General features: G+C 34.4%; 1 protein-coding gene across 1 annotated transcript; it reads left to right on the top strand.

Annotated features, from left to right (window-relative positions):
- The first annotated feature begins 5342 nt into the window (after positions 1-5342).
- On the top strand, positions 5343-27086 carry LOC114329160 (uncharacterized). Its single transcript, XM_028278179.2, has 2 exons — positions 5343-7137; positions 27007-27086. The coding sequence occupies exons 1-2, from the start codon at positions 5343-5345 to the stop codon at positions 27084-27086; spliced, it is 1875 nt and encodes a 624-aa protein (XP_028133980.2).
- The last annotated feature ends 511 nt before the right edge of the window (positions 27087-27597 follow it).

The following is a 27597-nucleotide window of genomic DNA, read 5'->3' as shown; positions in this document are numbered from 1 at the left end:
ATTATGTTTCTCACAAGGCATAGGCTGCAAAAAGTGAATACGAAATATACACTCTTCACCTTTAAAACGCTTTTTGATTTTTGTTAACAGGATACTCTGATCAAAAGATATCGAATTTTTACCATCGAGTTGATAAAAATTTTATTCAAATTGATTTTGAGCGCGTAACAATATTCAAAATCGTCGGTCATTTCAAGTTTTGATTCTGAGAAAACGGTTCATTCTACAAAAAAGTTTTAATAAACATTTTTGTTCAAAAGTTTTAATAAACATTTTTGTTAAAAAATTATATAAGCTACATTTTTTGTTTGAAACATTTTTTATACGACTTAGGCTGCACCTACATTGTATCCGTCTTTCTCCGATCCACTCCGATATCGGCCGACGTCGGACTGAGTAGCTTCTCCTATCAAACGCCAAAAAAATGTTATTGTTTTCTCTTAAATAACTCCGTTAATTTTTACGATATCAGGTTCACGTAAAAACCATTTTAAAGTTAATTTCAAGGGCTATTAAACCATGTTAAACATAATATTTTAAACCCCCTACTTTTCTAAAACTAAAATGTTAAATGACCCCGGTTACATGATTCTACCAGCAAAATTTTAGCTTTAAACGTTTCTATCTCGGTTATTTTTTGCCCCACAGAAATAGTAAAACAGGTAAAATATTTGACACAGAAAAAACTAAATTTGGTTATACATCATTTTTTAGGTATGTTGAGTATTTTTCAAGTTATTATCAAAAGAATACGAAAACTACGATAATTAAAAAAATTCTGATTTTTTTACTTATATCTTTTTTTCAAAAATATGCATTCTAAACTGCTCAAAATTGTTGAAATCATTACATATGCCAATATAAAGAGACTCCTGTAACAATTACAATAAATTTTAATTTTTGAGGTAATGGCGTATGTTTTATTTTTCACTTTTTCCTAAAAAATTCGAAAGGGTTATCTTATTTTCATCATAACTTGCTTACTTTTGATGCTATTACCTTTTTCTGGAGCTGATTTGATAGGTACTCCGAAGTACTTTGACAAGTGTTTAACAGATATATTTTATAAAATGCATTGTTTTCCCGTTATTTAAGCTTGAATATTTAGATTTGAGTACTCGTCGAAATAAATATACATTCAATTACCCATAACCCACATTGATTTTACAATAGGTTAGTTCTTTAAGTGAGCAGTGCATTCAGTTTTTTTATTATCTTCAATTTTGTTTGTAATAAATTTTTTGCAAAAGTTTATCGTTTTTGAGTTATGCGTGAAAAACAGCTTTAAAACATGCATTTTTTTACGAAAAAATAAAATCTTTGATCTTTAATAACTCACAAACTATGGATTTAAGTTAATAAGTTTATATAACAAATTTTGCTTATAATTTGTCCCTCTATCGGTTTATGTTATTATTTTTAATAAACTAATTTTCACCTCCGGGAAGGGATGGCATATACCACCAGGGTAAAAGCGCAAGTTGGAATCATGTCATCTTAGTTCCTTGAGGTATTTTCTAACTACTCACCAATTTTCATTAATATCGATAGAGGTTTAACGAAATCGGAGGTGAAAACCTTCAGTTACTGCACTAATGCTGTCTAATTCATGTCTGGATCATACTTAACCTTTAACTTCACGCGCTGGCGTATTTTGTACGGCAGATATAAGAATTCTACTGCAAATATATTTAAAAATTTAATTTTTCACCTTGTTTATTTATCTAACCTATTACTGGAATATGCTTTACAATTGGTTTTAGTTTCGTTATAATCGGAGTTCTGGGAAGATCGTAATTTACAGTTTATTATTTCTTGTTTCCGGTGGTGGACAATACACGCCACGATTATAGTAATATAAGTAGTAATATAAATACATCTTTCAATTGTTTTTTAGTCATTATGGTACAAAACATATTTTTCTTTATAAGCAATACTTTTTCTCATGTAAAAAGTCACATTTAAAAAAAATGTTTATTAGTAATTTTATTTATCTTGGAATCAGATTCCAGTTATAAATCGCAATTGGCTTACTGAAAAGGAATTCCATGTATTCGCTGATGCCGAATAAGGTTTATAACAAACAACTAAGTGTATTTTTTCAAAAAATAAAAAATAAACAAATCCGCTGTTTTTAAGAGTATTTTCTTATGGAGTATAAAGTACGCCACGCGTGTAGTTATGTTATAATTTGATGCGCGGGTAGTTAAAGGTTAATCTTGTGATAATGATTCGTTTGTTTCATCAGTTGAATAATGATAGTGGTTGTGGTCTAACCTGGTAATAATATCTTTAATCTAGAATTTTGTATTTGACCATCAACCAAATTTTTGCCTTTTTTTACTTAGCCAGGATTTACTTAGTTCAATTGGTTCGTTGGGGTAATCTTTTGGAAATTTTTGCAACTTATAACACTGTTACTAATAAAACACTCGTATTCAAAGGTTATTCCGTATTTGTATCTAGAACAGTTATCCTAAGTATAAGGTAGATATACAACGAAAATAATTTGTTACTAATAACCTCGGTATAAGTTAGATATAAGTATTCCCGCTTTATTCCGAAATAATAGTTTGGCAACGTCGCAATCATCTGCACAAATACATAGAACAACAATATATTGTGTCAAATATGTCAATTTTGATTTTTCTCTGTAACCGACAAACCAAATTAACCTAGGCAAAAAGTTTTTTTTTTTGAAAATTCGTTTATATAAAAATACCAGCTTTTCAAATCCCAAAGTAGATTTAAGTCTACAGTTAATATTAACAGAGTTATTCAAATTGTTTATAAGCCAAAATTGACTCTACTTTTGTAAAATGTTTTCGGAATGATAAAAATGAGTTTTTGTTGGAGTATTATTTTTTCATATGGTTTCCACAGAATTGCTGTGTCATTATTATTTTCTGAACTCTTGGCATAAACAAATTGAATAAAATTTTATTGTATTTTCTATCATGTTAATTAAATTATCAACTACTTCGACAGCCGCAATTACTTCGAATTACTCACAAAACAAATCAAAAGATAATATATTTTTGCCTTTGATGACATTGACAGTCATAAAATAGGTTATACCAGACTTAAACAAGAGTGTGGGTCGGTCAGGGTCGGTACAAATTTGGACTAAATTATTATACCAAGTATAACCTATATCTAAGTTATTCCATGTTTATTGGTAATGATTTTGCCTATACCTGATTTATTCTCAGTATAACTTTTATATTTGGTTTATTAGTAACAGTGTAAGAGTATAAGGTGTATATAAGGTGTTTTCCAAAAATGACGTATTTATTACAATTTAGTTCAAATTAAGGTGATTTATTTTCGATTTGGTTTTTGACGGTTTCCAGCGAGTGAATGGGATCCAACGATGGGCGAGTTGGTATTGTAGGACATCAAGATTTCTTTGGTAATGGTATTTTATATGTTGTCTACAGTTGGTGATGTTCTAGAAGAAGACGAAGAATTTGGATTTTCTCGAAACATGGTCTTTATAGGGTTTTTATGGAGCCGGTTTATGAGGATTACATAATAATTATATGGTTTAATTTGAATCTAAGCGGATAACCGTAGTGGTTTATTCTGTAAGATATGTGCATTCGGTTTCATGTTACGAAAGTTTCTATTTGGAGTTATAGTATTTTTACTACAAAAGCGATATTACGTAGGTCAAAATTGTTGACGTAAGAGAACTGTCAAAACATTAGAATTTGACTCGTCATTATTGCCATGTTTATAATAAACATGGCAATAATGAAAAGTCACAATCTTATGTTTTGACAGTTCTCTTACGTCAAAAATTTTGACCTACGTAATATCGCTTTTGTAGTAAAAATACTATACTGAATCCGTACATGAAGATGTATAGCCAGTAAGAAGTATTATCATGACAATAATAGCCAGTGTTCCGTTTTACATTTATTTCTATTTGTACAAATAGTCGTTTTTATGGCTATACTAAAATGTAAGCTTACCAGTTTATTTAAACCTGTTTTTGGGTCTAACCGCCGCCTACAGCGCGCGAATGTGTCCTGCGAGACGCAATAGCATTACAGTCCAAGCTTCGAAACAAAAAGGTTGTGTGTAACCGGCATATTCATTCAGTTGTAATTTGTGTTTAATACGTTTAATAAAAGTGTAACCAAAAACTCTCATTTCTTTACATGGTCCATTCGAGCTCAGATAAACAGCAGTACTTAATCAAAGAACATTACTCGTAACGTGTTAATTCGACAATTAATTAAGCCGGTAAAAGTGGTTTTCGTGCAGCGGTTCCTGTTAGTACATTATTCTAAGCTGCTACAGTCCGCCAGTGATCACATCGTCAGTCGCACCAGCTAAGATCATCATTCAAGTATCTTCAAGCAACGCGTCTATCCAACCTTCATCTGGTCAACTATTTCCAACAAGTTCTGAAATAACCAAACCAAGTAAGTGAGCTAATTCCTTTTTTATTTCCATATATATTAAGGTCGATTCTTGCCTGCTTGAGATTTTCGCGGTATTTTTCAACAAACACATATTTTTACGCGCGAACGGTCGTTGTTAACATTTAATATTTTACATAAAAAACCAGTTCTTCTTTCGAGTCAACATATTTTTATACCTATTTTTATTGCCTATTTCAGGTTAAAGGCAAGCGTCCACAGACCCGCATCGTACGCATCGGACGCATCGTACGCAACGGATTTTAGTTTGCCTTGTACAGAAACTTATGTATATTATGTAACCGCGTCCACTGATCCGCATCGTACGGATCGTATTATCGATTGTCAAACTAAAATCCGTTGCGTACGAAGCGTACGATGCGGGTCTGTGGACGCTTGACTTAAAAAGGGTCTGCTTCACAAACCAAACAGGTTAAATTTGCTACTTTTAATTTAAAAAACTAGTTTTTGCTCCGAGTAACATTCAATTAGTTATACCTGAATAAAACCTTTTCATATTGCGTCAAATAAAGAATAAAACCTTCAAAATAAAGAATAAAACCTTTAAAATAAAGAATAAAACTTTTATTACCTTAACGTTTCGATACGAGCCATAGATAACCGGTTAGGTTAGATCACGGCATCTATTTCGTTCACCTGAAGAATAAAATAAAAAACCTTTTTCAGTTGTTATTGCATGATATAAGAAATAGAATCTTTGTAAGTCGGATGACCCGGTATTGAGGCAAAAACTTGTTTTAAATCTCATTGTGTGTGTCTATTTACAGTTTTTAACATTCGTAAAATGTTAAATTGAAATATTTCCGTTTGTTTTGCGCGGTATTTTTAAATAAACTTTAAATCATTTATATTATATTAGCTTCATATTAACTTTATATTACTATTATTATCATGTCGACTAATAAGGAATTAATTAAGAGAAGGGGAAATTTAAAACAAAAGCTTACTATGTTTGAAAAATTTCTCACCAAAAAGCGGAATGAAAAACAAACGAAAAATGTTATCGTTGAAGTAGAAATTAGATTAGCTAACATAGAACCAGTCATAGACGAATTCGAAAACATACAATACGAAATCGAAAACATGGCTGAAAATGAATCGGAAGAATTTGAAAACCGAGAAAGCTTTACAGATTTGTATTATTCGCTCGTAGCACAAGCAAAATTAATAATATCACCGAGTTCAGATAAAAATGAATGTCCTAATCATCCCGTAGAGTCAATTTCTTCAAATTTAGATAGCACGCATTCAGTAAATGTAGATCAAGTTCAAGTCAATCAAGTTAATTGTCAAATAAAATTGCCTACAATATCTTTACCCCATTTTCAAGGGTTGTACGGGGGGTGGCTTGAATATCACGATACGTATGATTCATTAATTCACAGAAATCCTGGAATCAATTCAATTCAGAAGTTCCATTATCTTCGGGCATCTCTAAGTGGAGAAGCTGCACAAGTTATAAGTTCATTAGAGATTTCGGCCGCGAATTATGATATTGCATGGAACTTATTATGCGAAAGGTTTGCAAACACTCGTCTTGTGATCTACAATCACACCAAGGCGTTATTTGCTTTGCAGCCTATTCAGAAAGAATCTTCTTCTCATCTACGTCAATTAATTGACAACATTTCAAAAAATTTGCGTTCTTTAGAATCCCTCGAGCAACCAGTTCATTCATGGGATACCCTATTAATATTCATGGTAGCCAGCAAATTAGATGCTACCACTGCAAGAGAATGGGAATCATACAAGCCTATAGGTGATCTTCCTACCTTTGAGGACATGATTACGTTCTTAAAGGGCAAGGCCGATCTTCTGGAAAAGCTAGAGGTATCAAAAATTTCACATAACTCGGACAGACAGTCCAAATTCTCAAGGCAGCCGCAATCTTTTCTTTCATTCAATGGAAAAGCCTGTACGTTCTGCAACGAAAATCACAAAATCTTTAATTGCGCTAAATTCTTGGAGTGTTCAACTCAGGAACGAATCAATCATGCCAGAGAGTCCAAGTTATGCACAAACTGCCTTTATCCCGGCCATTTTAGCTCCAAGTGTAAATATGGATCTTGTAAAAGGTGCAAGGGCAATCATAACACCCTATTACATTTAGATAGGCAACAATCCACTCAAAGTACTGACACTAATCAGCGGCTGGAGAATGAGCCTGAACACCAAGTGTCTCTTTCGGCTCACTCGAATGGAGGTCAAGCGATTTTGTCTACAGCTGTCATTCAGGTATTCGATAAAAACGGTAGGGTTCATCATTGCAGAGCTCTTCTTGATTGTGGCTCTCAATCAAATCTGATAACGAGAGAATTAGCTGAAAAGCTAGCACTATCAAGGTCAGAGGTCAATATCTCTATTGTCGGGATAGGTCATGCGGTTTCAAACATTCGATCTAAATGCACGGCAAAGATTCAGTCAAAACAGTCTTCATTTTCTACATCTCTTTCATGTCTAGTAGTTAATAGGATCTGTGATAGAATTCAAGCATATAGTTTTAACATTGGAAACTTAGCTATTCCACAGCATTTAAACCTAGCAGATCCCAGTTTTCATGTTGCTTCAAAAATCGACATTTTGATAGGTGTTGATACATTCTGGAAAATCTTGTGTGTAGGACAATTCAGTTTAGGTCCTTCTGCTCCAATTATGCAAAAAACAAAGTTCGGTTGGATAATTTCCGGTCAGTTCAATGACAAAAGGGAATCAGTTTCGTATTGCAATTTCAGTAGATATGATTTAAGTTCTGATTTAAATGTTCAGCTTCAAAAATTCTGGGAACTCGAAGAGTACACGGAACCCGTAATTTCGGAGGAAAACTTAGTATGCGAGAAACACTTTTCTTCAACTGTTAAAAGAAATGACGAAGGTCGCTTTATCATCAATATACCTCTAAGAGGTTCAATTGAAAATATAGGTGATTCAAGGTGCCAGGCACTAAAGCGTTTTCTCAACTTAGAGAAAAAACTTCACAAAAATGACATTCTAAAAAGGATGTATACCGAGTTCATGGAAGAATACATACAACTTGGTCACATGTCAAAGGTTGATGATAGTCAACAGAACTTTTCGTATTATCTTCCACATCATGGGGTCTTAAAAGATGATAGTCTCACCACAAAGCTTCGTGTGGTGTTCGACGGTTCTTTTCCATCTACCTCTGGTCTATCAATAAATGACATTCAGATCTCGGGTCCTACTATTCAGGATGATTTATTCCTAATTTTATTACGTTTTCGACAACATGCATTTGTTGTATCTGCCGATATTACTAAAATGTATCGTCAGGTGCTCGTGGATCCTGAGCAACGAGCATTTCAGCAAATTTTCTGGCGTTCTTCTCCTTCTGATACTCTTAGTACATATCAGCTCAATACTGTCACATATGGCACAGCTTCAGCTTCATTTCAGGTTATTCGTTGCTTATTTCAGTTAGCATCTGAAAATAAAGATCTTTACCCTACTGCTTCCAAAATCATCAAGCGAGATTTCTATGTTGATGATCTTCTGACAGGTGGAGATTGCGCAGAATCGTTGTCAAACATATGTGAGGATATTAACAACATCCTGAACAGCGGATGTTTTGAGTTAAGGAAGTGGGTATCGAATGATTCGGCAATTCTCAATAAAATTCAAAGCTCCAAGTGTCTATCAAACCTATAGTCATTCGGGGGAGAAGAGAAGGTAAAGGTACTTGGTCTAAATTGGATGTGTGATTCGGACACACTAACATATACGGTAGCTGAGTTACCCAATCCTAATAAGGTAACAAAGAGAACAATTCTTTCTGGTATTGCTCAGATCTATGATCCTCTTATTCTGCTTTGCGCTTGCACCATTACGGCCAAAATCATAATGCAAATTCTTTGGCAAGAAAGGCAAGGTTGGGATGAGTCTGTTCCTCAAATCATTTTCACGCAGTGGCAGAATTTCAAGGAGGATTTGCTTAGAATAAATATGTCGAAATACCTAGGTACGTAAAATTAAAAGATTCAATATCTTGTGAGTTGCATGGTTTTTCAGACGCCAGCAACAAAGCATATGGTGCTGCAATCTATGTTAAGAGTGTTGATTCTGACGGACATGTAATGGTTCGTCTATTGTGCGCAAAATCCAAGGTTGCGCCCTTAAAGGTGATTAGCATACCTCGTTTGGAACTGTGCGGCGCATTGTTACTTGCTCGCTTATCCGAAAGGGTAGTCAAGTCGTCAGACATTAATTTCGATAAGGTCTTTCATTGGTCTGATTCTACTATCACTCTCGCATGGATACGCACACAGTCAAAATTGTTAAAGACCTTTGTAGGGAATCGTGTCGCTGAGATTCAGACGAAGACTGAAAGGAAAAGTTGGCACCACGTAGGTTCGAAGGACAATCCTGCTGACCTTGCTTCTCGTGGAATCAATCCCCAACTACTCATGTCTTCTGACTTATGGTGGCATGGACCTTCATGGATAAAATCAAATAATTATCCTACAGACATTCCTCTTCCAGCTGACATTCCAGAGTTGAGGCGGTTGAGGTCAATACTATGTCTGTCACATTAGATTTTTCATTAATAAAACAATTCTCTAGTTTGATCAAGCTAAAGCGATGTACTGCTTACATTCTGCGATTCATCAATAATTGCAGAATATTCAAGTCTTCCCTCCGTGAGAGAGCTTCAGGTACTTTAACTTATCAGGAGGTTTCGAACGCTATGATTTACTTAGTAAGAATGGTTCAGAATGAATGTTTTTCTAAAGAAATTCGCAATCTAACAAAAGGCGGGCCTGTAAGCCCAAAAAGCAAACTCATTTCATTACAACCATTTCTTGACCAAAATCAAATACTTCGTGTTTGTGGTAGATTAAAAAATTCATCTTACTCTTTTGAAAAGAGACATCCGATTTTGTTGCCACCTAACCATTACTTCACTGACTTAATTCTTTCAGACTTGCATGTTAAACTCTGTCATGCAAGTCCTCTTCTTCTTTTATCTTCTGTGCGAAATGAATTTTGGCCTATTCATGGCAAAAATGCGGCCAAGAGTATCGTCCATAAATGTATTAGGTGCTGTCGTGCAAATCCACCTAAAAATTTATCTCCGATTATGGGCGATTTACCGAAGGATCGCGTTGACCCATCCCCTCCTTTTTATATCGCAGGCGTCGACTATGCGGGCTATTTTTTAATCAAAGATAGAAAGGGACGTGGATGCAAACTCTTAAAGGCATATGTAGCATTATTCGTGTGTTTCACAACTCGTGCTGTTCATTTAGAACTCGTATCCGATTTAACGACTCATTCATTCACATCAGCTTTTAAGCGCTTTATAAGCCGAAGAGGAAAGCCTCTTAAGATGTACTCTGATAATGGAACTAATTTTCAAGGTGCTAATTGCGAATTTAAAGAGTTTTATGATTTTATTAAGTCTAATGAACATGAGATTCAAGACATCACAACATTAGAAAATATTGAATGGCATTTCATACCACCGCAATCGCCGCATTTCGGTGGCCTTTGGGAGGCCGGCGTTAAGTCAATGAAATCGCATTTAAAACGCGTCGTCGGCAATGCTCACCTCACATATGAGGAATTCTATACTATACTCACTCAGGTAGAATCGATCCTTAATAGTCGTCCTTTCATCAGACCCCAATGACTTTTGTCCTTTGACTCCGGCTCATTTTCTAATTGGAAGGCCTTTGACAGCCCTTCCTGAACCTGATATGATGTCCATAGAGGAAAATAGATTGAGCCACTTTCAGCGCCTTCAAAAAATGGTGCAGCACATATGGTCAAGATGGTCCAAGGAGTTTATAGGGAAGCTGCAGCAGCGAAAAAAATGGAGGCAAGTTGCCAAAGACATTGATGTTGGCACACTCGTTCTTATCAAGGAAAAGAACTTGCCTCCTCTGGTTTGGAAGTTGGGACGTGTGGTCGAGCTGCATCCAGGTCCAGACGGAGTTTCCAGGGTGGTGTCCATAAAGACTATGAGAGGGATCATCAAGAGAGCAGTATCTGTTATCTGCCCTCTACCGTGCAGTGAATAGTGCTACTGTTTATTGTAAGGTGTATGTTTACAGATACTCTTGAACGATTTTACTTATTTTGAAATTATTAATTTGCATTATTTTGAAAGACTTTAGCCTTTCAAGGCGGGCGGCCTGTTCCGTTTTACATTTATTTCTATTTGTACAAATAGTCGTGTTTTTGGCTATACTAAAATGTAAGCTTACCAGTTTATTCAAACCTGTTTTTGGGTCTAACCGCCGCCTAGAGCGCGCGAATGTGTCCTGCGAGACGCAATAGCATTACAGTCCAAGCTTCGAAACAGAAAGGTTGTGTGTAACCGGCATATTCATTCAGTTGTAATTTGTGTTTAATACGTTTAATAAAAGTGTAACCAAAAACTCTCATTTCTTTACAGCCAGGAATGAATATATTTTCCAAATGTGTAATGATCAATAATATTGTGAGTTTCTGAGCTGGAGTATATGTCGAATTGACAACTATGTAAATCAATATATTTGTTAGCATGAAGAAATGAATCAACAGTTTTTAGGATGATACGTAAATGCATCTACTGTTATTTTCAATTCTAAAAGCGAAAATGACATTATCTCATCAAACTAGTGATCCACCAGGTACAAAATATTCACAAATTTTTGTAGCTTAAATGCTAGAAATTACTATGGCTTGTTGTTTTGTATGTTTAAAATATTTCACAGCACCTGTTGTTTCAATTCATCTTATTATTTTTTTGATCAGGATTGAGCCAGCTCTATCGCTCTTTAAAAAAACTTGCCAAGATATTTATCAATAATAATTCAAATTAGAGTTTTTCTTATCTCTTTACGTATTGTTTGTAAATTATTGTTGTAGTCATTACAAAAGTATTAGGTAAATGAGATGGTAATTAGTAGGGAAAACATTGTCAACAATAAGGAATGCACTTCAAATAGCAGAGGAATAAAATAAAAATTTGACTTGTTTTTTCTATTTTTTCTATCAAATCGATAATATTTCGGAACAGTTGATAAGATGATATAATTTCTCAATATCGGTGAGGATTTTTCACCTTGAAAGTTGTTTGCGACAATTTGGTAGGCGTTATTCTTAAATTTTGCTGATCAAGATAACTTGATGCCAAGAGAATAGTTTTACTTGTCGCCTGTAGAATTATTATAAAATAATTTGCTTCAGAGCAACTCACACCTACCACTTTTCTAGTGTTGCTTTCAGTGGCGAATCTACTGGGAGGGAAAATGGAGAAATTTCCCCCTAACAAGGTCCAAAATTAAAGAAAAAAATTGTTGAAACATAAAAATTAATTAGATGACATTAAATTTAAGCCACAGACAGACAAATTCAACCCAACAAACACGCTAGTTAAGAAAATTAAGGAAACTTGATGCATATAAGTTATTATTTACGTGTCTTATGTATGTTGTTCTGAAGTTATTTCCTTGTGACATTTTTGTAATCAACTATTCTAAACGGGAAGTAAGCGACAATTTAACTAATAAAATGTTTTTATTAACGTTTTGATGTCCACATCGTATTTTGACAACGACATCCGATGTGGACGTTGAAACGTTAATAAAATCATTTTTTTTGTTAAATTGTGGCTTATTTCCCATTTAGAGTAGTCTTCTATATAGTTTGGGTTTATCTTTTTATGTCTTTTGGTTGATGTTTTGGGTGATTGTTTTACTTATTATATTTTACTTGTAATTTATCATTTTATCATATTTTGGTGTAAGCAATCGATCTGTTTGTTATAAATGTATTCACGAACTCATCAGTGTTATCCGTTAGATTTCGAAGATTCAAGTATCTTATTGTACATACTAAAAGCAGTGAAATCGATATTTTAACTAGACTTCAAATATAATTTTTATCGGAATACATATTTTCCGGGAGAATCTCGAATTCGCTTATTTTTCAAATATACTCGTACATCTTTATTTTGCCAAACATGTTGGATACACTTACCCTCATAAACATGAACCGAGTTAAAAATTCAGACGCACTTGCACCTTTCCCAAAGTTTGAAGTATCTTGTCGAATTTTGAAAGAGGCTCTTATATAAATTTATTATTACCTGTAATAATTTATATCCTGCTCTTTTCAGGCACGTTTTTTGTTTGAAACTTTTTAAATGCGTATACATATAAATTAATATATTATACAGTGTGTCTGCGTAACTTGGAACCATATGGGAAATTTTTTTAATATTTTTACGAAAAAAAGTTATTCCTCATAAAGTGCTCTTGCATAGCTCAAAACCTAAGATGCAACTATCAGATATCAAACTTTATCAATATTATACGAGGTACGTCCAAAAATATGAATGTCGCTCAAGAGTAAAGTGGCTTTATATTTCACAATGTCAAAAATTGTGATTAAGAAAAGTTGTTTGTAATTAAAAATTATATTATAATTTGCATTTACACTATTCTAGTTAAAAAAAAGGGGCAGGACACATCGCCAGATTATCCGACAACCGATGTACAAGACGTGTTGTTGTTGTATTGAGTGGAGGCCGTAAAAAAAGGACTGTGGAGTAGAGGACTCACAAACTAAATGGAATGACGACCTGGACCTCGATTTTTAACCCTTCGCTTCGTTATCAAACGTATTCGCTTCGTATACTAAACAGATACGAGGGAGACCTATGTCCCACAGTGGACGCATGCAGGTTGATGATGGTGACTCTTATATATTCAATATTTTAAATATTGATCTTAGTTAATAACGTTATTACTAGCAGTTGAGTAAAATATTTCATATTATCTTCTAATTTCATTCGGATGAATAACTGATATAAATATTGGTAGGGAAGTCCAAGTGGGAATTTTTGCAGTTACTAGAGCGTGTCAGATTATTACATGGGGCCCTGAAAATGTACCTCTACCATATATTGGCTCGTAATGCAAGGGAGTTCGTTAAGGGGGAGCCGAAAAAAAAATCCATCCTTAGAAAAACTCGAAATTGTCACATAAGGTAAGTTAAGTGCATGCAAAACAGTGTATATTTCAAAAATCTAACGATTTGAGCGGGTAAGAAAATGGGTGAGTCCCAAAGTTTCACAAGAAAAAAGCGAATATTTCGCGAAATGAATGACAGATCGAAAACCTAAAAAATACGTGCTTAATATTTTTCAAAAATTTATCGAATGATACCAAACACGACTACCCACGGAGAGGGGTGGAGGGTAAATTTTAAATTTTAAATACGAATCCCGCGATATTTCACGAAATGAACATCAGATTGAAAAACAGAAAAATACACTTAATCAATATTACTGAAAAATCTCTAAAAATTTCAGAGGATTGTTATGTTAGAGGTTTATTAATCTTTAGAAGGTAAATGAATTCTTACTAGCGTACCTAGTAACGGCTATTATTTTTTATTTGACAATGTACAAAGATTTCTTATACATAATTTAATATTAATTGTTACTAAAGATATATTAGCAGCATTTAAAGTAATAGCAATTGAATACCTACTGTATTTTAGAATTTGTTTTCCCTGGAGTATAGTTCAAAATATAATTACTTACATGATGACACAAATCCTAATCGGTAGGATCTAATTTTCAATTTTACTAAATGGAGTACTTGGCGGGTAAAATGATCACTATCATAAAGATAATCGAGACTATTCCACGAAGAGAGATTATTAAAGGGCGCTAGCACAGTTATACCTAGGGCAGGGAAATTATCTTTCTCAGAACTGAAATAGATAGGTTTACCAGTATAAAATATTCATAAGTATTAAATGTTGGCTACTTATAATTTCCACAAGTAATCTACCATTTTATCTGACCTATTACAATCCAAAATTCAGTGACAAATTCTAATAGTATAGTCCATAATTACCTAGAATTAATTTGGGATTCGAAATTTGGCTCATTAGACATTGTAAATCTGTTATTGTATTTCAGTAGATCAGTTGACAAATACAGGGTGGGGCATTAGTGCGAGAAAGTCCAATTACTCGTTTGTCCGTTTATCGTCAGCGATACGAAAAAAAGTTATTTAGGTGAAAGTTGGGGCACAGATAGGACGATAATATAAAAATATTTCCAAATATACGGGACCACTCGTATTGACAGAGGACACAACTTTTTGTTTTGATATAGAAAGCCCTGCACATTTGTATATTTTTAGATCCTCGCCGATGTCTAATTTCTTAAAAGATAAGGTATAATAAAATTTGGCGGGGTAGTTTGAAAGATAATTACGTTTTTTATTAATTTCGTAGCAACATTCACACACTGTAGAATTGTGGTGTTTTGAAATAAAATACACAATAATTTTAGATAATATATTACCTAACAATGTAAAGGGTAGTACGCTTATCAATTTACCGATTCTTATAAAGCACGACAAAAAGGAGAATTCTATTCGTCTAATTATTTCACCCAAAATAAACTCATCGTACGCCAATGGTAGTATTGTTAATCGAGAATTCTTGTTTCTGATGATTCCCCTTCCTTTTGTGAAGTGTATATCGATACTTTCGAGAGCACTTTCGATTCATTACACCTGCATCTCATTCTTTTTAGCCGTGTTGTGTGTTCCCCTTTTCTAGCCATTCTAGTGCTCTCTACTTTGACATGTGTGCTTAATGTACTGTCACTGAATTTGGGGTAAATTTTGGAGAAGCAATTAATTTACTGATAGAGTATTGATTCACGTGTTAACTTGACTATTGCAAAACAACGTAACAGATAAAGAATGATTTACAGAATAACAATTCGGTTGTATGTATTACTAATTTACTATTCTGAGTATTAAAATAAACAAAACTCCTTAGCGTTCAATGTATGTCCGTAATAAGTGTAAACAAAATTTTATATTAAAAGAAAAACGTATTTTTTAGAGACTATGAGCAAACGAGATTTTTTAATACAAATTTATTTGCACGTAGAAAACGAAATTGTCTAAAATGAAATTTATTCTTCATTTAACGCTATGTTCGACTCTTATAGTTTTTGGCAGTGGTTGCCTCCTTTTAGTCTTTTTTCCTAAAATTTCTATTTAATGTTCTAATGGATTTATATCAGGACTACAAGCGGGCCAATCCAAAACGGGAACTCTGAAAGTATTTAGGTAGCCAGTGACGATTCGCGCAGTACGTAGACGCGCATTATCCTGCATAAATGAGAAATTGTCCTCAACGAAACGGCCGTAGGGGACAACATTGTCCTCCAGACACTGTTTTATGTATACATCTACTGTTAGAGTTTCATGTTCGATGAAAATTAACTCGACGAGTCCGTTGAAAGAAATGCCCGCCCATACCATAACACCTCCCTCACCAAAAGGCGTGTTGGGCGAAATACAGCAAGATGAAAATCATTCTTCGGTCTCCTCCATACACCTTCGCGTCTGTATGAAGGCGAAAGCAGAACAGGTCTCGTCAGAAAATATTACAACACTCCATTGCTGAATAGTCCAGTCTCTGTAATGATTCATAAATCTCATCCTGTTAGCTCGATGAGATGGTGCTAATTTAGAGCATGCTACTGATTTATGAGAACATAAACACTTGCAGGATTCTTCTAAAAGTTCGTTCAGAAATATGAGTTGTTCAAGATTTTATCAGTCGACAGGCGAGAACATTTGACGTCAAAGAGCGGTTCCGTATTGCGGCAATATTTAAAACACATTCATCACGCTGATCTTTTTGCCACTGTGCTGATCACGCGCAGTATGAGGCACCTTTTCCGCCTGATACTAGTATTCTATTATATTCTCTTATATTCTCCAGTGTGTCTAAGAGAACTCAGTAAGAGCATCATGGATGGTACTTTTGGCAATATTTACATTATTTACTATATAATGATACTGCGACCATCTTCATGTAATGCTATATTTTTTTGCATTATTTCAGAAGTCATACTAATACGATTTAACCTTCGGATGACCAAGCGGGGGAAATTGTGACCCCAGCGTATGTTTTTCTTTAATAAATTCAAAAGTATTTTCAATTTTTAACTCATTTTTTTTATTTGACTTTAATATCATTCTAGATATCCTCGTATTTTGAAATAAAAAAAATCCCTATATTTTACGAATATAAAATATATTCTGAAGTTGATGTTTAGTAAAATACGGTCAATTATGTGTAATTTTAAGTAGTTTTACGCTAATGGCGTCGACCTTACAAAGTAACAAGACACTTACTCAACATACAAACTACACATGACACTAATACTCATGTTGTGACTGGCTGAATGACTAAAGTCCATGCCATAAAAGAACTTAATTTTTTTGTTAATTGGCATTTTTAACATTTTTGGCCTGGGGTAATTTTTTCCCACCTTGGTCATCCGTGTAACAAAAAAAGGCTGGTCATCGGAAGGTTAAAAACACAAATGAACAGTGATCTGAATTTATGAGAATATACGTAAAACTTCTCAAAAACGCTGAGAAATTATTTTCCTAACTTGCACTTATCATTATTTTTGTTTACAAATGTAGTCATTTACCTATTCACGAGACAGGTTATATGCCAAAAAATTGTGAAATCTAACTTGTAAACGGTTTTTAACAGATTTTAGTAGAGGAGGAGAAAAAATGAGCATCAAGGACAGTGGAATCAAGTTCAACTAATTCTAAACTACAGGACAGCATAGGCTGCTCGGAGACAGAATTCATCGATTACAGCCAGGGAGAACAAAAAAGAAATAAAAAAGGAAAAAGGTAAAAATAGTCAAACGTAGAAGTCGACGGCTATTTTGGGAAAAATATAATAGCTGTAAGGAAGCAAATGGGCAAATTAGAAAAACACAATTATTGTCAAAGAAAACAAATTGCAATGATAAGTAGAGCAAATACAAAACTAATAGAAAAGTAAGAAAACTACTACTTAACGAAAAAGAAGAAAATGATGTCTCAGATGAAGAAATGATTGACACCATAGGAAATGAAGAAAAAAAGGTAAAACTCACAGTATTATTGAAAATTGTCAGAAAATCGTCAGAAATTATATTGTTTATAAAGACGAAAAGCATAGATAATTATAAGAACACGTGCGTACTGTTAGAAAAATACAATAAGGAGAAGCACATACTAGAATGAGTTGCCTTTCCTATCGATAATGTAAATTTTAAGATTGGTATTAAGAAGATTGTGAGCTAACATAGACACTAAGAAAAATTAATATGCTCTCTTAGAAAGGAACATCAAAGCAATATTTATAGATTAATAAAATTACCTCAAACAGAATAAAAAGGAGTCACTACTTTTCAGGATCATAGTGCACGAAGTCGATGCAGCAGATCTGAGAAATACTAACAATCTGTTTTACATTCAATACATGTACAATTAGTTAAATAAAGAGTATTGGGGCTTATCCAGTGTTTTACTTGCCACAGCTTTTACCAAAATCAGAAGAGTTTACATTTAAATTCAAAATGTGTAAGTATAAACAATGTTTGTATATTGCCAAAGTGAGCACCCAGCAAGTTACAGAGAGTATCCAAAGGCCCTAAAAAGAAGGTCATATCCTCAGGCCACAACAAACAGAATAGTGGACAACAATTAAGCTACGTACAATCCGTAGAAACAAGCAGGAAATGAGGACAAATAATAATTCTCTATACAGATAGTACTTTTTATACCAGGAATCATCTTCATAGAGGAAGGTGATATTCTGGATGAATTTACAGACTCGAGTTAGTTGTCATATCAATAATACAAGAAACGAAAATCACGGGCAACATCATAATGAAAATACCAGGGTATCCGGCAAAGCACAGAAGACCCGGACAGCAATTAGTAGTTTATCAACCCTTAGAATAAAGATAGTCATCATAAACACCAAAAAAATTCGTTGAAAATATAGTTATTAACATAAAAAGGTAGTCACATACGGGGAAATGGGACTCAACGTCCTTTTTTAATAGGTGATATCAAATTGAGGGACAGCTTAGCGACGAGTTAGAACCAGTTATTACCAGTTATTAGCGAAACTTATTTATGTATTAGATTTATTCGATTTGGCAAACATTTTTTGTGTCTTTCTTTGCTAGTTGAGTATACGTATGAATACGAAATATGAATTATATACGAAGTACCAACAATGAAGTTTCTTATGAATTTTCTTTATAATTATGACAGATTTAGTAACAGGAAAAACTTAATAAGGTCGTTAATCCCATCGAATCTTCAAAATCTTTGAGTAATAATTCTAAACTCCTTTAATTTTTATTGTTTGTATTAGAAACTGCTATTATTATGATAACTATTATCTGTGCAAGATTTCCCATCGAATGCCCAATTCCATTGGGAGTAAGGACTCTCTTAATGTTTTACAGATAAATAAACAAAATTATCAGTAGTAATTGCACGAGAGCTTTAAAATTATCGATTTGTTTCCCGAGTGGCACTTTGACAGTTTTAATTTCACGACCCGAAGGGGAGTGAAATTATGTTAAAGTGGCACGAGGGCAACAAGTCGACAATAATTTTAGACATCGAGGGTAATTCGCTAAGATTATTTCATGAATAAAACTGTCTTTTTAAATAATTTTAACTAATATTTTTTCATATGTTCACCTGAATATTTGCTAAACCTGTTTCTTGTTGTTCTATGTGACAAGTTGTAAAACATTAGTTGTCATTAATGTCACTGAGCTGTATCTCTCTCCAGGAGAGAAATACAGCTTGTTCGAATTGATTTTGCAGGGAAATATTCAAGGAAAGAGAAGCATAGGGAGACGAAGAATATCGTGGCTGCGCAACCTGAGAGAGTGGTACGGATGTACATCAAATGAACTTTTTAGAGCAGCCGTCTCTAAAATACGAATAGCTATGATGATTGCCGACCTCCGCGGCGGAGATGGCACTTAAAGAAGAAGAATGTCACTTAATGTTCATTTTTGCATAGTAACGAAGGGCATCTGACGTAATGCTTGACGACGGGATATGGTCTAGGACTATCGGTCAGAATCTCCTATGAATGAAATAATAATCAGTAGTAATATTTACTAAATTTTCAAACTTGAAAGCATACAGTGTGGAAAATACTTACATAGGTTTTCTGAACATTAAAGCTAACATCCGTCTCAGAGACCGACATAAAAAAATGTTTCCATTGACACACTTTCAAGTGTAGGATTGTTTATTCCTTGAAGGAGTGAAATTAAACAAGACTGATACCTATTTTTAATTTATTAAGCCTCTTAAACATTAGCAAAATACCAAAGAAAATAAAAATAATTATACAACATCTCATTTGTGAAAAACAATCTCAATATGTCCACTGTCGTTTTTTTGTACCTAGCTTCACCATTCACTTCTGGCAATTGGGTTACTAAATTATCAGCACTAGTTCGCATGTTGTTTCGTCAATATAAATATTTTTTTCATTGAATCCAACATCGGTCTCTGAGAAAAAATTTTATATGAAATTGCCGATAATTGCATAATCACTTAACACTAAAGATTCAAACTTCAACACTAAAAATAGGCACCTGAATCAGGCAGCTACCGATGGCGGTGAAGATACATAGCGAACAATTTGGATATAAGAAAAGACTAAGTTTTCACTCTAATGGCACATAACATATCCCACCAGAATGAAAACAATGGGAACCTTCTCTGGTTACACCTCCGAGGCTTCTACAATTTGCAAGCCATACGGATGCTGAGACTAAGGAAGATGAGGGAATTCTACAATTTACAATTCACGTCACATCTGCTCAGCGCGGTAACGTTCCAACGAGACTGGTTCCCTTCATACTCCACACAGAGTAAATGTAAATCAAAAAAGAAAGTTCCTCGTTGGAACTTTACCGCGCTGAGCAGATGTGACGTGAATTGTAAATTGTAGAATTCCCTCATCTTCCTTAGTCTCAGCATCCGTATGGCTTGCAAATTGTAGAAGCCTCGGAGGTGTAACCAGAGAAGGTTCCCATTGTTTTCATTCTGGTGGGATATGTTATGTGCCATTAGAGTGAAAACTTAGTCTTTTGCTAGCAGTTGCCGCTAGGGCATCTATGCCATTTCGTTCGTTGCAATTCGGGACTGCACGCTGGGGTTTGTTTTGGTTGGATCAGGGAGAGCAGCATATGTGCCTCCTGATGAGAGACTAATAAGTTTCGAAACCGGTAGAGGTGCTTGCAGCACTCTCTGATTGGACTGGAATATGGTTCGGCTGTATTTTCGTTTTGCAACGAAATTGAAAATGGTTATTCATTTTTTATTTACATTTACTCTGTGTGGAGTATGAAGGGAACCAGTCTCGTTGGAACTTTACCGCGCTGAGCAGATGTGACGTGAATTGTAAATTGTAGAATTCCCTCATCTTCCTTAGTCTCAGCATCCGTATGGCTTGCAAATTGTAGAAGCCTCGGAGGTGTAGAAGGTTCCCATTGTTTTCATTCTGGTGGGATATGTTATGTGCCATTAGAGTGAAAACTTAGTCTTTTGCTAGCAGTTGCCGCTAGGGCATCTATGCCATTTCGTTCGTTGCAATTCGGGACTGCACGCTGGGGTTTGTTTTGTTTGGATCAGGGAGAGCAGCATATGTGCCTCCTGATGAGAGACTAATAAGTTTCGAAACCGGTAGAGGTGCTTGCAGCACTCTCTGATTGGACTGGAATATGGTTCGGCTGTATTTTCGTTTTGCAACGAAATTGAAAATGGTTATTCATTTTTGATTTACATTTACTCTGTGTGGAGTATGAAGGGAACCAGTCTCGTTGGAACTTTACCGCGCTGAGCAGATGTGACGTGAATTGTAAATTGTAGAATTCCCTCATCTTCCTTAGTCTCAGCATCCGTATGGCTTGCAAATTGTAGAAGCCTCGGAGGTGTAACCAGAGAAGGTTCCCATTGTTTTCATTCTGGTGGGATATGTTATGTGCCATGAGAGTGAAAACTTAGTCTTTTGCTAGCAGTTGCCGCTAGGGCATCTATGCCATTTCGTTCGTTGCAATTCGGGACTGCACGCTGGGGTTTGTTTTGGTTGGATCAGGGAGAGCAGCATATGTGCCTCCTGATGAGAGACTAATAAGTTTCGAAACCGGTAGAGGTGCTTGCAGCACTCTCTGATTGGACTGGAATATGGTTCGGCTGTATTTTCGTTTTGCAACGAAATTGAAAATGGTTATTCATTTTTGATTTACATTTACTCTGTGTGGAGTATGAAGGGAACCAGTCTCGTTGGAACTTTACCGCGCTGAGCAGATGTGACGTGAATTGTAAATTGTAGAATTCCCTCATCTTCCTTAGTCTCAGCATCCGTATGGCTTGCAAATTGTAGAAGCCTCGGAGGTGTAACCAGGGAAGGTTCCCATTGTTTTCATTCTGGTGGGATATGTTATGTGCCATGAGAGTGAAAACTTAGTCTTTTGCTAGCAGTTGCCGCTAGGGCATCTATGCCATTTCGTTCGTTGCAATTCGGGACTGCACGCTGGGGTTTGTTTTGGTTGGATCAGGGAGAGCAGCATATGTGCCTCCTGATGAGAGACTAATAAGTTTCGAAACCGGTAGAGGTGCTTGCAGCACTCTCTGATTGGACTGGAATATGGTTCGGCTGTATTTTCGTTTTGCAACGAAATTGAAAATGGTTATTCATTTTTAATTTGGATATAATCGTAAAAACTCTAAGTGGTCCGTCTCACAGACCCAATCTTAGTCACGGAAGGTTAAGGTGCATTTTCCTTACTGAAGTTTGGCTATAAATTCAGCAAATTGCTCTCTATCTTGAGCGGTTCTTAGTATCGAATGTGTGTTTATGCCTGTCAAGTCTCTTACGTTCTTCAGCCAGGAACTTTCTTCCACTTTCCATTCCATTGTGATTTTTAAAAAGTTGTATCTTCTCCTTTGTAAATATGTTCAAGATAACTAGTTTTTCTGTTTTTTACAATATTTAGGAGTTCCCTCTTAGTCCCCATTCTTCTCAGCACCTCGTTGTTGGTCACGTGCTCTGTCCAAGGGATCTTCAGCATCCTTCGAAAAAACCCATATCTCCAAGTCTTCAATACGTCTCATACTTATAATTCCGAGAGACCATGTTTCCACTCCGTATGGCAATAAGCAATAAATGAATGTTTTTATAAAGGCAACGAAAAGTAGAGTTTGTTTATTCTTTTGAAAAGCGGACTTAGCATACTTTATACGAGCACGTATTTCGACCTTGTGGCCAAGATAGTTTGTTTTCCAGAAACCAAGATACTAGAATATTATTTGTACGGGTTCTATCTCTTTGTTATAGACAGGAAAACACTACTTGTTGAATCAAGATGTATGTACTTACTGCAAAACATAAAAAACGCTTGTATTTGTTAACTTTTAAATTCACGTCTGTCCTTTATACAGAAATATTTTAATGTACAGTCAGGCAAGTCAAGAATAGCCCAGAAGCTGTATTTTTAATTAAACACCTTGTATATAATATCTGTATTTCGAAAAACTCCGCTAAAACCAGATCTCAACGAATTTTATTTCGTTATATGTAAGGTCTTTTATAAATAGTAGGTACAGGGTGAAGTATAAAATATTAATTAAAAAGTAAAGATGATCGACTACGTTAGATTTGCGTGAATCTACCTGTGTATTTAAATTTTATTTAAAGGCGCATATTCATATGGTGTATTCCACGAATATACGACTGTTTTGGATTATCGCGAAAACGAATATTTTAGTGTGCAAAAGTAGTGTACGAAAGTATTTTGCTCTAATAATTACTCCTATAAACAACAATATAATTTGCAATTTACTTTCGTTCTTCATATTTTGCACAGTAAAATATTCTTTGTCGTGATAATCTAAGAGGGTATAAGATAGTCTAAGTCTAAGATAGTCTAAGAGAGTGGAATGGGTATACCTAACAGTTACCGCATCTCAGCGTTTTTTATAATGCTTCTGAATACGGACAAAATTAATATTATTCCATAACTGGTTTCCAGACTATATCTTAAGCGCATAACATAATAAGGCTTCCGCTTCACAAAGTTGTTCTAAACGTTTTCGTAAAATTATGGTTTCTGGTTGAACATATTTAGTGTACCTATGCTTAAAAATTTCTTTAATAAACAAACGATTACATTACAAGATCTAATTTAGTTGAGATGGGCGTTTACAAAATTTATGAAAATGTAATAGGGTAAAAAATAGGAAACCTCCTTACTTTGAGTGCAAGCACCTGATTACCTAATAGCGTAAATTAAATTGACTTTGAAACGTTAGATTTGCTAGCATATCCCCAGAGAAGAGAGCGATGAACAAATCGGTTTTATAATTACTTTGTAATTCGTCGCCTTAGTACTATAACTACTTGATAACTCCAAAATTGGCGTTTTTGAAATAAATAGTTCCCAAGATGTATTTTATTTGCCTCCAAATTGTGTAAAAGCTTGATAACTCGCTCCAATGGGGTAAAGTATTTATTTATGATTGGCGAAAGTTAATAAAACTAAAATGCTCCTAATATTCAGTGGAGACCCGGATTAGGAATTTTGAGGCCCCTAGGCAACAAAAGCTATAAGGCTCCTAGGCAACCCAAGCTATGAGGCCCCTTTAGAAACTTTTCTCTTTTCCCTCCAAAACCTCGGATAACTCCTCCACCTCCGAGCTGTATTCCTTTGATATACCTATTAGTGAACATTTTGTAAACTTAAACTTAAATTTTTTTATTTTGTAAAGTTGTTGCTTGAAGAAATAAAATGAAGAAATAGTCAAGAAACTGTTTATGTATATAGTTTTGCTTAAATTAAACCAAAAATTATTAAAAGATTATTTAAATTTTAAAGCCTAATATATTTTTAAAATTTAAATAAAAAATTAATTTAGTTTTTTTTGTTATAGTTATTAGTAAATGAACGAGATTCATTTTAAAGTACAATAATTTTTCAACTATTAAAAAAAAGAAAGCCATAGAAAAATTATAGTATTCTACTCATATATAATGGCTATTACTCACTCTGATGAGTAACGACACTCGTCTTCGGCTCCTGTCGCAAACTTTATCGCAAAGAAATTTCCTATTACTGATATTACATAATTATGTAATAATAAATAATTATGTATTAAAATTAGTTTTCAAAGCCTTATACAATTATAAGGCGACTTTTCTGAGTTTCATAGAAACAAAACTACTTAAAATATCTTCAAATTCCAAATTTTCGAGTATATCTTTCTCAATAGCCATAATTATTGAGGGAAATGCTAGTCTGTTTTGTGCCATTGTTGAACGGCGACAGTTTTTAATAACTTTCATTTTTTGAAAATGACCGTTTGCCTGTTGCATTTGTAATCATTAGCGTAAGATAAATCTTAAAAGCTACTGACAAATTTCGAAATTTCGAAATTGGTTTTCATAAATAACCCAAAAAGACTATGAAGCAGGGATAAATTGTTCTTGTTACAAGTCCTTAAGATGGACTATAAAATATTTGAACTGCAGTAGTAGTTCATCTTAAATTTCAGGTTCAATATTATCAGTATACTGAATTCGCTCTGCCGAGATTCACTTTGACACATTGGGAATAGGAAACATACAACACAAAAATTACTACCTTTGTACACAAGTTTATGTATAATTTTCAAGGCCATAGTTCTTCCCAAAATCCATTACCTATAAACGGACTGAACAAATCTAAAATACGATATTGCTCCAACGGGTCCAACGCAACTTTTAGCAGCACTTTCTCCAACTAAAGCGAGTGTGCGGCACAAGAAATGTAAATTGACAGTTTGTCAATGTCAATCTTATATAAATGAGCATGGAGAATATTGTATTTTGTATTTTTCTGACATGTAGTGAAAGGCATGGGTAATGAAGGAGAGGGTAGCGAGGGGGAGCTGACTCATTCGCTGCTCTTACTACTTTTCTAAGAAATCGTGTAGACTGACAGGCAGTACTGTTCCTTCTGATCCTTCTACCAAACGGCATTCATTAGCTACTTATTCTCACAACATAGGCTTTCTATGTGAACAAATGTTTTATTCTAGTTTTATACGTCCACCATCACTTTTATGGTATTTCGCGATATTTGAATTTTTGTAACAAAATATAATTTATAATTTTTATTTAAATCTTATTATTATTTTTTCATTTTGGGCCCTGCGAGGCCCCCTTTGGAGCCGAAGCCCCTAGGTAACTGCCTACTTTGCCTAATGGTTAATCCGGCACTAATTCAGTGCTAAAACTTGACAAGATGAGTTACAAGTTATTGTTTAATCGAAATAATCATGAATGAGACATACACTAAATGCTACAACTCTAGTCATATAGTTGTAGCACGTGTTTTTCTGAAACCAGTGAGCCCACCCCGTAATTGATATATGTTGATTCGGTTCATGTTAATGCAAAAAATCAAGAATTGTTAGCAGATCTGGCAACTTCAATGGCGGAGGGCTAATTGTCACCAAAAAAGTGCTTAAAATATTAGTTTTGTTAACAAAATCACTTAGATGCAACTTGGCACGATATGCGACATTACCAAATGTTAACCTTATGGTAGTGCTAAAAGTTGATAACTTTACTTTTTCATGTTATTTTCAATATTGGAAAACAAATTTGCATCGTATTCCTAACAAGATCAGTAGCCAAGAAGTTAACGAACAGTATTTTAGAGCTGCAGAGTGAATTCCGTATTTACCAACATCATAGTAGCAGCACAAAATATCTTTAAACCCGTTTATCTCAGAACTACTAATTTCGAGTTATCAAGTTATAGTATTAAGACGACGGTATAATATAATGATAGGGGAGCCCAAGTGGGGATTTTGCAGTTACTGGAGCGCGTCAGAATATCACATGGAGAGAAACCTTGTACCCTGTAAATGTACCTCTACCATATTGGCTCTTAATACAGGGGAGTTCGTTAAGGGAGTCGGAAAAAAAATCTATTATTTATTAGAAAAACTCGAAATCGTCAGATTAAGATAAGTTAAGTACATGCCAAACAGTGTATATATCAAAAATCTGACGATTTGAGCGGGCCGTAAAGAAATGGGGGAGTTACAAAGTTAAAAAAAAGCGAATAATTCGCGAAAGGAACGTCAGATGGAAAAACTAAAAAATAGGTGTTCAGTATTTTTTTAAAATCTATCGAATGATACTAAACACGATCCCCACTAAGAGGGGTAGGGGGTAAATTTAAAATTTTAAATACGAACTCCGCGATATTCCGCGAAATGAACATCAGACCAAAAAACTGAAAAATACACGTATTCAATATTTTTGAAAAATATATCGAATGACATTAAACACGACCCACCACGGAGGTAGGGTGAGGGGTTACTTTAAAATATTAAATAGGATTCCCCATTTTTTTCAAATCTAACGAATGACATCAAACACAACCCTCACGGAGGTGAGGTGGAAGGTTAATTTAAAATATTAAAAGGAGCCTCCATTTGTATTGCAGATTTGGATTCCTTACGTTAAATTAAGTAACCTTTATTCAAGACATTTTTTTCGAATTATGGATAAATGACACTATAGTAGGAAAAAAAATTTTTGGAAATGGAAAATGAAATTAAAAAATGGAAAGTCCTCCACTTTATGGAAAACTTAACTTAACTTTTTTTGGTTTTAGGACCTACTCTTCAAAACCTAATAGGTTTCCATAACGCCCGAGTGACTGAAAATTTAGCATACTTTCCTCGTCTACTATAATAAGCTTTTCACCGATCGACAGGTGTGATTTTAGTCCCAGAAAATCCAGTTAAGTTTTTTTATATAAATCCTAGTTGTAGTTGTAATTTTTCGTCCACATACGTATATTTACAGCAAAATCAAATACGTACAAAAGACTACCTTCCAACTAGATTGGATAAAGCCATAAAAATAGTTTAAAAACAGTAAAAAATAAATATATTCGTCAACAAAATAATCAATAAAAGCATTCCCTTCTCTGGTCCTATTAGTTAATTTGAAATATTAAAAAAAATAGTAATAAATAGAGCTTTTTTAGTTTGACCGCTTATGAAGTTGTTATTTTAGTCCATATTGAGACCGCTTCCGTTGAGACCGCAAAAAGATGAAAAAAAGTTTGCCATTCCTACCCCCGGGCTTCCCTCAAAATCCCCATAAACATCGCAAAAATGGCAAAAATTGGGCAATTATTATTTATTTAACAGCTTATAGAAATTGACTTTGACTATTGAATTGAATTGAATTGACTAGA

This window comes from Diabrotica virgifera, chromosome 6 (genome assembly GCF_917563875.1).
Source record: "Diabrotica virgifera virgifera chromosome 6, PGI_DIABVI_V3a".
Classification (NCBI taxonomy): Eukaryota; Metazoa; Arthropoda; class Insecta; order Coleoptera; family Chrysomelidae; genus Diabrotica; species Diabrotica virgifera.
The sequence above is the reverse complement of the archived record's forward strand: the minus strand, read 5'-3'. Positions and strand labels throughout refer to the sequence as shown.